This window comes from Macrosteles quadrilineatus, unplaced genomic scaffold (genome assembly GCF_028750875.1).
Source record: "Macrosteles quadrilineatus isolate MER2022 unplaced genomic scaffold, UCM_ALF_1.0 Scaffold_4__1_contigs__length_99947679, whole genome shotgun sequence".
In the NCBI taxonomy this organism is placed as follows: domain Eukaryota; kingdom Metazoa; phylum Arthropoda; class Insecta; order Hemiptera; family Cicadellidae; genus Macrosteles; species Macrosteles quadrilineatus.
This window is the reverse complement of record NW_026542597.1, coordinates 59,262,373-59,275,580: the sequence shown is the minus strand read 5'-3', so window position 1 is coordinate 59,275,580 and position 13,208 is coordinate 59,262,373. Positions and strand designations below refer to the sequence as shown.

At 36.5% G+C, this 13,208-nt stretch overlaps 1 protein-coding gene across 5 annotated transcripts in view; it reads right to left on the bottom strand.

The window, feature by feature from the left end:
• LOC128991621 (uncharacterized) overlaps positions 1–13,208 on the bottom strand; it is a 403,846-nt gene that overhangs the window by 219,366 nt on the left and 171,272 nt on the right. For 4 of the 5 annotated variants that reach the window (XM_054414670.1, XM_054414667.1, XM_054414668.1 and 1 more), the window contains 2 exons: positions 2,773–2,906; positions 1,829–1,958 (listed from right to left, as the gene is read on the bottom strand). In XM_054414670.1, the coding sequence (XP_054270645.1) occupies positions 1,829–1,958; positions 2,773–2,782 (140 nt within the window). In that variant the 5' untranslated portion in view covers positions 2,783–2,906. Of the gene's footprint in view, positions 1–1,828; positions 1,959–2,772; positions 2,907–4,098; positions 4,245–13,208 lie in introns of those variants that run through there. The other variant, XM_054414671.1, reaches the window with a different exon arrangement.

Here is a 13,208-nt window from a genome sequence, read left to right as displayed (position 1 = left end):
TCAATTAAATTCCAATAAATATCCTGTAATTCTATTAAACAAACGTAGTACGTTAAACAACAGTACTGACGTTTAATCGTATCCAGTTCTACGGTATACAACCAATATTCCACTGTAACGTCTCGTACACAACACTGATTATGGTAATGTTCGTATGTGTAATATTTATTAAATTCTGAGCCAAAACAATTAATTATCGACTATGCCTTCGGGCGCCATAAAATATCGTTAACATTCAATAGTCCCTGTTCGGATCGCCATTTGATATGACGAAATTTCGGGTTGAGAGACAAAATTGAGATTTTATAGTACGTGATTGTCGTCTCACCTGAAATTCTGTCACACCTTAAATTTGTCCAGATAGCTTAGCCTACAATGAGATAGTCCAGGGCTCTAACGTGTTTGTTAATTATCGTTTCGAGTTTATTGGCTCAGAATATTAATTACAACAATAATGCTTACAATGTCAAGCTTACCTTCAACAAGTGCTCATCATAGCCACTCGAAAAATATGTAAAGTTAAATTTAGAATTTTGAATAACCTATGATGAATGCGAATAACCTAATTAATTAGAAACTTAACTAATATAAAACGAGACTCGGTCGTTATACTTGGTAATCACCAAAGTAAACTTGTCGGGAAAATTAGACTCGGTCGATCACCAGAGTCGATACGGGGTTTTTAAACCAAATTTACGTAGGACGGTCCGGGGTAACGAGGTAAGTCGTACGTAAACCGTTCCGGCAACTTAACTGATTTCCGAAGCTGGTTTAAGACAAAAGGTAGTGTGCTCGTACGTGAAAAAGCGTGCGGGGTGCGCGCAACTGCGGCACAGTAAAATAAAAATAATAAAACTTCTCTAAAAATGAGATTAAACAAAATAAATTCGGTAGCACACTAACCTGATGACTTATGATTCTACCAGGAACGGGGGAAATCTTTAATTGACCAGAATTTAGGAGGTTATAGACTGTTGGATTGTCTCCAAACAGCAAGCGTACTGACGGTTCGGTAGCGGGTGGACGACTGACCATGAGGTCCGCTCTTCTGGTCCTTCTTCGCCATCGCCCCTGGCGGCGGGGTAGGTAATTAGCGTCATCCCCTCTACGATGACGTAGGACCCTTGCCCCTACGATGCCGCTGACAACGCGGGCGCGGCTTACCCCGAACGTAGACAATTATAATATTTAAAATGAAACTTTTAAAAATCGGGTTTTTACCCCTTGACGGGTTTTGGGTCGTTACAGATTATGATATAAAATTCCCTAATTATAAGGAAAATACTTTACAATATTTGCAACTCCTTAATCATACTACTTGTTAGGTCAGTACTTTTATTGACTTAATACTTTGTAATAAAATAATTACCTAGTGTTATCTTATTGAAAACAATACATTCATTTTTCTTTTATCTTGTGTTTCAGATTGTTTGGGAGGAGACTCACAAATTACAAGCCATGTTAGCTACCTTTTAGCAACTGTTCAAAAATCTTCAAAGGACTCTCGACACACACACAAAATACACCAGGGTAGTGCAAAGGACATTTTGCTGGTTTCCTCTAAGAGTCTTTTATAGGACTTATTGGAGACTTGTGACTTGTTGGCCCTGTCCCATGCAATCTCGAAATTAGGCAGCAGGTAAAATCACTTTTAACGTTGCAAGCCCAATTAATGCTTTGTAAACAATTTGAAAGAAATCTTAAAATTTGCATTCAATATGTTTTCTGTTTCACTGACTGCAAATAGGCATACTAAATTTATTGCATAATTTTTGATTGATTGAATAGTTTACAGAAGATTTGATGAAGGTACGAAGACTTTTTGTACCTGCAGGTTTTCCTGAGGGAGTTGTAGGGTCGCTCCACCACCCTCGCGTGCTCTGGACTCTCTAGATTGGTGCTAGAGGGCTGCAGCGAGGACAGCGAGAAACTCGACTTCATCGCTGAGTTTTCAAACCCTGAAAAAAACAAAAAAATGTGAGACTTGACTAGGATTTGGTGTAGGGCCTATAATGAGTCAGCTAAGGAGAGATTGCCTAATCAGGCCATTTTGTCATAGACCCTCAAAATCGCCTTTTGGATGAAAATATGGCATAGCCTAGTAGCTTCACTCAAATCCAAGGCAGCTTTAGGCCTATAGCCTGTTTTTAAGCACACCACTCACAATCCTGATTCTCAATTTTTTTTCTCTAAAACTAAGGTACCACACACTACCCATGAATCAGGCTACACAGCCAGTGGTATAGGTCTAGTTGTAAATTTTACAGGTGGGGAATGCTCACCAAGGTCGTCGTGGAAAAATATAGGTTCTTTGGAAAAATCGGAGTGGCATTTAACACTTGTTTCAGTCCCACTAATCCACTGCTTACAGTACTGTCTTAGTTCACCAGAATATTCTAATGAAGGTTATTTGAATTGGGAGGAGTTTACTGTAGGCGAGAGTTAAGAAGTCCTCTGAGCCCTGGCCTATTCTAAAACTGCAGGCTCTTGCTACTCGACTGCTAGGCGCGCCGGGCAGGTTACTCATGTCCAATGTGGCAGTCAGGGCTCACATCCACTGCGTTAAAACCAAAAAAGCACCTACAAATACCGCGTGGCAACATACAAACATTGCTGAATATCACTCTGGCTCAGAGGACTTCTTAACTCTCGCCTACTACTGTATACAATCATCTAGCAGCTGACAACATAAATTCTATTAGGCTACATATATAAACATAACAACGTGATAAAATATAGGCTAGCATGTTATCTTTTATGTTGGATATTTACCACACGGCATGTTGGTTTCTGTGTCTGAGTGATAGCTATACGAGGGGTGCGTAGGCTCGTCCTCCGAGCTGGAGGATGAGTCTTGCGACGCTCTCCACCAACAGTGCCTCTCCTTCCGTCTCCGCCACCGCTTTCTGTTTCAAAACAAACCACTATTAATAACCTACACTAGTAGGCCTAGCTAACTCAAGTCGCCAAATATAATCGAGGTTTGCTTTAGGTCCCCAAAATAATATTAGGGATCCTTTACATGTTATTAGCTATAGAGTAAAAAGGGATTAGGGTTAGTCAGCTGGAGCTCTCATGGTTTAAGTAAAAGCACGGTGTGCCCCTTCTTATCCATAGGCCTTTTAAAAATGGTATTAAAATATTTAACCTGCTGCAAAACAGAGTATGATGAACCGTGAGAAAGTTAAGTTAACTTTCTATTGTAAACAATCAGTATTAGGCTACTTTAACTTAGGCCTATATTTTCAATTAGAAAAAGTGGCTGGACAATTAGAGGTAGGATAGCCTGAGATCGAATAAACTTAGCCTAAACTTATGAGGGGATTTAAGTTACCTGCGGTTATACAACAAAAAAGAAAATGATCCCTAATATGATAAGAAAGACCTAATAATAGTTTTTTTTACCAAATGTGTTTGGGTTATATTTAGCCTGGGTGTTAGTTAAGCTAAGTTAAAATAGCCTAACTTAACAATGTTAAGTTTAGTTGTTTTTAAAAGCTTCGATATGACCATGTAAGTTACGGACTAGAAAGAACATAGTGAAAATGTACAACTGGACGTAGGTACCCTACAGACTGTGCATTGAAAGAAAAAATTAAAATGACCAAGTTGTTTTATAAACAAGTGTTAGGACGAACAATTAGAGGTTGTAAACATGCAGTCAGTCAATATTTATCTTTTAGATAGGCTAATTTAGTTACTCTCAACAATGTCCAGCACAACATAGGCCTACTTAAGCCACTTGACATGCTTTACTATTTTAAAGAGATCTCAAAGAAAAGAATTGCGAGCTGCCGATTGTAAATTCAATAATTTGAATTATTCATTGAGTAAATTGGGCTAAATTTTAGAATGTGGTCCTCAAAGGCCTACGATCATCAAAATATGATAAGTTATGGATAAAGAAAAAATCGTAGGAACTAAGTCTAATTTCGGTGCTTATTCTCTAAAAGGAATCTTGGTTGGCTTAAGAATTGGCATATTATGTAGGATTGAGTGGTAAATAACAATATTATATAACTTACCACCACTTTGAACTTGGCCTGACACAAATTCAACCATTCAACATACACTAACCTCAAAATAATCACAACAAACCTGATAATTATTCGTTTTCGTCACATTTTTAAGAAGAAGCGGATGATTAAACAAAATTAACACTTAAATACAAGAACAAATCACAAAGAAAAGAATGAAACTGCCGCAAACAATTTCTTCTGGAAAATAACCGGTGGCGAAGATGATATTTTGTTTGACAAAACACGACACAACGACAACAACAGACAACAACATGGCAGAAAAACAGAGGCGCTATTGCTATTGGTTGGAGCAATACACAGCTGATTCAGAAGTACCAACCCTACACATTAAATGTTCCTTTACGTTGACTGCATACTGCATAGAGAAGGAATGCCATTTATTAAAGACCACTCCTGTAGTACGAATGCATTCGACGTATTCGTTAGACATAAACCGACAGTTATTATGATATGTTTCGTCTATGAACTTTGTTCCATCAACATAAAAGAAATATAAATGCGTTGTGCTTATACTTTTTGGTTCTAGAACACAGCTCCCATTCTGTAAACAAGCTCAAAAATACATGGAAAAGTAATAACCAATAACTAAATTATTTACTTTTACTGTATATCACTAAATTATAATTAATTCGTACACTTTTGATTACACAGTAGTCCGGTGGGACTACGGTGCTATAATAATTAACTTTACAAGTCCAAATCGACCCTTTCGTTGATATAGAAAGTTATTTGGATTATTACTCGAAATTTTTTTATTTCAAGTAAGATTTTTATTATTCTTAGTCAATGTCCTTAACTAGTCTAGTTCAAGTTCAATGTAAAGTAAAATGACTGTTAACACGACGTGTTTTATTCCAAGTGTTTTGTTTTATTGCATCTCTTTTGAAACGTATATCGGAAATATTGAACTCATCCATACATCTTGCCACAAACCATTTTATACGTTTTATGGACGACTTAGAACTTAAATTAGGATATAAACAACTAAATCAAAGAGGTAGCCCAGAATATGGTTTCGCGTTTTGACTTTTACTACGGACAATCTCAGAGGCATGATCCTAGGATTCTTCCTAGCTGTGCATTACTGAAGCAAGCGGTTGACCATGGTTCAACCAAGACATGAAACATGAACTCTTGTGGCCAAAGATGGTCCATGTCATGCTCAGTATCTCCCATCTTTATGGTGCATTTCCTCGGTCGCACTGCATCGGCAACGTCATTACCTCCACTTACCTCCGTACCTTCAAAGGTCCTGTACCTCGTCAATTATCTCATTTCGGGTCACTCCCCCGCAAACTGTGACCAACTTTTCCCACATTGAAGCGAAGGAAGTATAGTTACTGCCATCATCATAACTCTATGGCCAGGTAACCATGTCTATGTGGGTCACCTCTCGCAGTCTCGTGTTTTTTGTTGTTTTTTTTCAACTGGACTAAAGCTTACTTTAGAATATGCAGGAACAATGGGCCTTAAATTAAGGAATAAATCCTTCACATGTAAGCAACGTACCGATAGCAAGCTAAGTAAACAGAATAAGATCGATTTTATCGTATGACCATTCTTTATCCATTATGGGCTACTAGCATAACTTTTTCTATCGATTCGATGATAAATTTAATTAAACTCTAAAAAGTGTACCTAATGAGAAACCAAGATGTTGAAGAGAGCTTAACTAACATAGAAAACACTAACTAAAATGTGTCAGCATTCTGTTTAAAATATTCCTAAACATCATAGCAATGTCTAAGTTTAATTCCGCCATTGATGATTTATCATATTTATGGAAATTGTAGCTATGTAGCTAAAAATATTTTATATGAACATTAAAATTATTCTTTTACAATCAACATAACCATTGTTATTTGTCAAAATTAAAGGTTGATGGAAAAATGCTCATATTTTAATTAATATTGTATGTAACCACAATTATTTAACTGAAAGTACGTTGAAATAAAAATAATGTTTTGGAACGAGACAGCAATAATCTACGAGGGCATAAACGTCCAAACTACTACACGAAGTATCCAAGTGCGGCCGTTCAATAATTCAGCCCAGCTCTATACACTCCGCCATATACGAGTACGTGGCTTCATCTTTATACTGTGTATACATTTTTTAGCGGCTGGGACCAACATTGAAACATCGCGTGGCAGGACGCCATCTAGGGGCGAAACACGAATGAATTGTTGGGGCGGAGATCGTTGTGCGTAAATGGTAGAGGTTTGGATTGGGCTGTCTTGGGTGTTCTTTTTATGGGGTTCCAGGGGTTGACGGGCAAATTAGGTCTTAAACCCCATTATTTACTGATACAATTATTTATGATTCAGATTTTTTTATTTCATTTTAATGCAATGGTAAAGTTTCCATTCATTCATGTTTACCCTACACGCAAAAGAACTTTGTATACAATCATTTCTTCCGATTAATGGGTGAAATGAAAAATTATTGAGCTACGACACCGAAACACCATTATGTATAAAGCGATGATGAAAATTGTGTGTGTAGGATGAATTGCCTACTGAAAACCAAAGACTTTATTTTGGATGGGGCCCTGGGGGCTTTCTGCAAGAAAGTTCCTCGTCCTGTTGGAAAATACTGTATCAGCGCTGTTTATGTAGTCAGCGTTGTTAATGTCTGGTAAGCATAAAACTTTGATATCATTAAATGAGACTCCCGTATTCGATGGTAAATATTACAGCATTTGCTTCAGATTTATGAATCCATATGATAAGAATAGCTTTTAGAATGGTAGTTTTATTTTTCTCTAACAGTTTGGGGAATAATAAAGAAACGACGATTTGCACCCTGTGTAGCCTACCCCAAATATTGGCAGAACTTAAAAAACCACATACAGATAACCGGATGATGAACCTAAAAAGGTGTTTAGGCTCATGATTACATATTAAAAACCAAAGAACAGGAGAGCAGAAGTTACGTATGAAGCTGCACGTTTCGGATAAGCGTCAGACCATTACTTTCTTAGGGTTGAGCAGAAAAACTAGCGTTGACAACTAAGTGAGCAATCCATCATGCATCTAACAAGATTTTGTCTTGGTCCCTACTTAAAACTTGTTTATCTAAATATATAAGAGGCAAAGCCCTCACTGACTGATTCACTCACTCACTCACTCACTCACTCACTCATCACTAATTCTCCCACTTCCCATTTACCAAGGAGGCTGAAATTCGGTACACCGATTCTTTGGGCATTAAATAGGAAAACTAAGTAGTTTTTATTCTGATTGGGCTTTCGGGCTCCGCCCCAGTGGCTCTGGAGTTTTCTATGTTAACCTTATGATTTTTCATATTTAAAAGGAATTAATGAATCTTAACAGCTGTTTCAATTGAACAAGTTGGTTCTGTTCTATGATGTACAATAGCATTAAAGTTGCAAGGATTACCAACAGGGTGCAGCACTATAATTTTTTTTATTTTAGCGAATTTCCCTATAGGGAAGTAGCTATTACCGTAGGTCTCATGGTAAGACTTAGGCCCGGGACCGATTTACTTTTTCATTTTAATGTCCCCAGAGGCCAAAAACACCATTCGTTCAAATTTTTATATATGTATATATATAGGTATATATATACACGGCCGCGCCCGGGAAGCCAGTCACATAAAATATACACTGGAAGTCAGTCAGTTGCACCCCCCAATATATTTCAAGACTATGATATATATATAATATATGTTGGTAAAAATCTTAAGCCTAGACATATCTGAACGTATATATCTCTTTTTTTCTTAAAAATACTAAAATATAATTACGTAAAAAATGCTATGCTAATGCAGTCACCACCGCATTTGCATGGGAAAGCCAGTCACGTAAAATTTGTGCTGCTAAGCCAGTCACTATATATTTTACCGCATACCACTGGAATCCAGTCACTGAAAATCCACCCGGGTATCCCGTCACTTCAGTCACTTTCACCCCTGCCCTTCTACTTTGTGATATTTATTTGTTCTACAAGCTTGAAAATCCGCACCTCAAACAAATGGATTATGCTTCAGGCATTGAGCACTCTCATAACCCATCTTTCGCACTTCATTTTAATTAGTTGTCTTCCAGATTACTTAACAATTACTATTCTACAGATTAAATACCTAAATGTCAATGTAATCTTTGGTCGTCTTAATAGTCGTCCTGGCAACTGTGGATACAAATATGTACCGTACTAATTCGCAAGCGTAAGGTGGGAAGTTATTCCTTTATAGTCGCACAATTAGGCCTATTGTTGAGTCCTTGGAGGCAAGCGGCCATCTTGGATGATTTCAAAAAGCTGCAAAATTTACCGTCCAAAAATATTTTTCAAACACCAAAGTGTTTATAATTTAAATAGCTAGTATACTGTGGGATTAGAAATGTTCTTTGTAGTTTTGAATTATTCTCCAAGGGAGTCCATAAAATAAGTTAACGGTCACGGTCATCTTGGAAAAAGGCCAACTAATACGAAAACAATATCCTGTGCATCGATCTCTATTAATACAACTGGATCGCGCGCTGTGTGTTGGAGTTGCGGTCCGGCCGCTCGGCTCTGCCCCCACCACTAGTCCGTGTAGAAGCGTGCTCTCTTACATTACACCATACGGCGGGACCACGTCTGCCGTCACGAAAACCGCTATATCTTCACATGTAGCTGCTCGATTTTCAATTCATTTACATATTTTTAATCCGTATAAACGTGTGAAGAGTATAGTCTAAATTTCATATCAAAATAATGTAATGGCAAACTTTAAGTAAGTTAGAAAGCGACCTACTGTTCTGATGTTTATTTTAACCGCATCATTAATTGTGGTCTGATTAAAGCTGAGGAGATCAGTCATTCCTTATCATTAGGTTATTAATACGTTTTATCGGTATACCAATCACCGATCACTATATTTCAAATAAAAAATAGTTAAAGTAAACTCCAATTTAAAATGTATACTGCAGATTATTGTATGAACACATACCAAACTTCTGTTTACCGTAAACATAGTGTACAGTATTAATTTTTAGCTTAAATTCATTTATTTTGAAATTTTTGACAAAATGTATGTATTAATTTAATCATTGCTAGGCTATATTTTTATATCTCTCAACTAATACAATTAATTTACGAGAAGAACAATAAATCACAATGAATACTTTTACACACTAATTTAACTAATTCAGTTTCAAAATGTTGCTATAACATTATCTATAAACAAATGTTTGTTTACTTTAAAATAAGTAACGTGGAAGAAAATCAAATAAGAAATTCAAAGCTTAGAGGTAATGTAAAATAAAACTTATTACTGACGAATAAAATGGTTTAATACATAAACAAAGATTCCATTAAAATATTTACATAATCATAATACATTAGTTGGTTCTCTATGTGTTTTTGAACAGGATTAACTTATGTAGTTTCTGTCGAAGTCCAGTGGAGCTTGGGTTTTGGTTTATTGTCCTCAATTTAGATTGGTGATGCAGCATAATTTTAAAATACAAGTATCCAATCATTTTTATTAGTTTAATTTCATGTGGAGTTTCTCCCAGTTGGACAACTTCAGTGTGACCTTGAAACATACTTCTGGCAAAGGTAGAGCAAAGGTAGAGCCATGTTGACAATACGGTCAACCATTCCACTCTTCGTAATGGTTTCATTCAAGTGGGAATGGAAAAATGTCATCAACTTGAAGACATCTTGATCGGGGTAAAACAAACCACCCATGTTTATTGATGTCATGAAGTCCATATAGGGCTGCGGCTTGGATCCAGACCTATGTTGTTTTACCACGACATTCTTACACTCCTCACATTTGATCTTAGATCTGATCTTCTTGACTATGAATCCTGATATGTAATATAAGATGTTGTCTTGGTAGTATGAGGTAGTCGATGTGAAGTTCCGTATGATGTCGAGATCCTCCTCGTCGTCCACATCGTCTTCACTATTTTCGGCCGTTGTTATGTGTTTTGCTTCTACCAAGCTCAATGTAGATTCTTCGATATAGGGGTCAAAGTTTAGACAGTTAGCACTGTCACTAGCTTGAACACTGTTTCTGAACATTAGTTTTCTGAGTGCATACTGAAACTGTCTCACGTTCGTGCACTCATATGTGCAGCGCGCAATCCAGTTGTATTAATAGAGATCGATGATCCTGTGTTGCGCGGGCCGTAGCACACAAATAGTTTTCCCGCCTCAAACAATCAAAGGCGTGTGGAACAAGGCAAAATTCTTGTCTCTTTTGTGGCGAGAGGTAGGGGCGAGCCTAACGGGTTCCATTGATGGGCTACCCGGCTACCGACCGACCTGGGGTAGCGACTAGCGAGCCAGTGGATGGTTAAAGGTTCTGCCGGTTATTTCCATCTTATTGCTGGTTCTCGAGCTTTTTGAGCTCGTTGTACAGTGAAATATTACTTCCCTATTTTATATAGCCACAATCAAAGCAATTTTTACAAGAAAGAATGAAGATATAGACTCAGTGATGTGTGGTTACTTAATGAAATCATGTTCCTTGATTGTTTACCCTTTTGTAAGAACCAATAATCAATCAACTTATATTTCTTTATTTTTCGATTTATTATCTATATCAATTCAAGAGGTAGCCCTGTACCTGGTTAACAAATATACCGATTACATTTAACGTGTTTTCTTTGAGTTACGCCCCATGGGATTCCAAAGTTTCACAATGTTACTTGAATGTTATAGATTTGGAGCTTATGAAATTTGGAGGTTATGAACCGCTCTGTTTATTTAATATTTAAACGTTGGAGTTTGTGAAACTTGGACATTGTGAACTAGTGATTATTTGAATGTTATAGTTTTAGAGCTTATGAAATTTGGACATTATGAAACGCGCTGTTCATTTAATATTTTAAGCGTTGGAGTTTGTGAAATTTGGAGTTTATGAAACGCTCCCGTTTTGTCTGTACATTGCTCAGAATCATCAACTTTTAGATTATTTTTACGTTTTAAACATTCAAGAATCCGAAAAAAGTTTCATCTCAATTCCGTTATTATCTCAATCATCAATTATTATCTCAATTCCGTTGTTGTCTATCTTCCGTCTGTCACGGTCCAAAGGCCATTTTACGCGGCCTTCTCCTGAAAACGAGAGTACCTATCAAGATCCTCGAATCATTTTAATGTATCCACTGAATTGGCGAAAGTGTCTTTAGCTATTAAAATATGGCCTCGCTACTTTGTAAAAAAAACTTACGGACGTTTAAAACCCAATTTTGTGCGATTTTTGTCAAGTTTTCTCACAATGTTTATCACATAATCATCATATGAAATAGCGAACAGCTGTTCGGATCAAGATTATTTTTCTCTAGCTGTCACTGATATGTTTACATTGAATATTGTTTACAAATACCGCAATCATTTCAGATCAAGTTTCAAAAGCAAATCCAAACCAAGTTGGATTATAACCGTTTTTCCTTACATGACGGATTTAATTAATCGCAAGTGCAATAATGTGTAGGGTAACCGTAAATGAAAATAGAGCTTCTTTGTGTATAGAATTTCTATCGAGTTTTGGGTTTATAACCGGGGAAAAGACTTTGACTCAGTGTTCTATATGCCTGGGAAACTTACATTTTTTACATAAGCGTTACCAATAGCTTACATATAAGGTTTCAACTCGTTGACGGCACTTCAATGGTGGTTGTGTAAAGTGTTTAGAGACAACTACAGTGGGTGATTGTTACGGATTATGCTCAAATCGTATTTCTAATGTGTCTTCTCAACGCTATGTGCTGCTCGCTGGACCATACGTCCAACAGACCAATTATCCATCTCTTGGGTTCGTAGGCTTAAACAATTATTCATAAGTTGGTAGCGCATATAACTCAGTGTTCCGTACGGACAGGCCAAGAGCACCTTTGATAGTGAAATTTCCAACCTGAATGTTTAATGGCGAGGTTGAGGTATAGTATTTTAACTATATATCGTTTGGTTAGTTAGGTAAGGTTAACCTAACCTAACTAACCAAACGATATATGGAATTAAACAATCGAATAATCAATATTACTAATTTAGTTGTTTGTGCCAACAGATATGGAAGTGTACCCCTCATAGATCTATTACGCATTTTTTTTACTTGAAACTGTCAGGTACTGTATTTGTTTGTATATAATAGTTTGGCTAGCATATCTGAAAATATGCAAACCAATAGTTTTTCTTTATTTAGGAAGGTTTCAACTGACCACTAGAGGATCCCCGTGCGTAGAACGGGCACACAATAGTAATTAATATTTAATTAATACATCTTATCTTACTAATATTATAAATGTGAAAGTTTGTATGTTTGTTTGTTTGTTTGAAGTTCAATCACGCATTAACTACTGGCACAAAAGATATACTGTTTTTAATTTATAAATAATTTGTCATATTGTGCGAATCTTGGTGATTTCAATTTGGTGATTTGCTTTTTTCTGCTTTTTAGGTGCAGTGGTAGAACATTATTATGGATATGGTAGATGTTTTATACTATATTATACCGTAAATTAAAGAAACGACACGACGAGTGTCGTTGTCAATAATGTCGTCTGATTCTGACTGATGTCAGATGTTACACTGAATCGGTCACAGGGATAATAATTAGTTGTAACCTACCACTAGCTTACCTAACTAAGTTTGAGTGTTGCTATTTGCAGTGTGGGATGATTGCACTGGACAGTTTAGCTATCTATTTCAGAAAAATAAAGTTTAAAATAAATCAAATTCTAGGATCTGTTCTTAAGTTGTGGCCGTTTTGAGATGGATGCTTTCACAGTTCAGTTTAGCCTAGCCTGAACAACTGGATTAGTAGCTTGACTTAGTGGTTTATCCATGTTTAGTTTATAAACACTAATCAATGCCTAATCTAGATTATAGGTGCCTTATTCTAGGCCTACACTGTTTTAAAACTAATATACATAGGCATAAGCTTTATTTTTTGTATTAAATACTGGGTGCATCATTAAGGTAACTCCGTTAGGTTGCTTTTTATAAATAAATAATTTCATAAATCACTGATACCCTATATCATCTAAGTGTGCTCAGTACATAATGACACTCTCTCAAAAAAGTACTAATCCTAACCCAAAAAAATATAGATAGGTAGCTTTAGGCCTACAGAGGATGAGTGTTTATATTTATATCACTTATATTTATATATCTGTGGTTAGGTTTTGGTTATGTTTGCCTTAAGATGGCT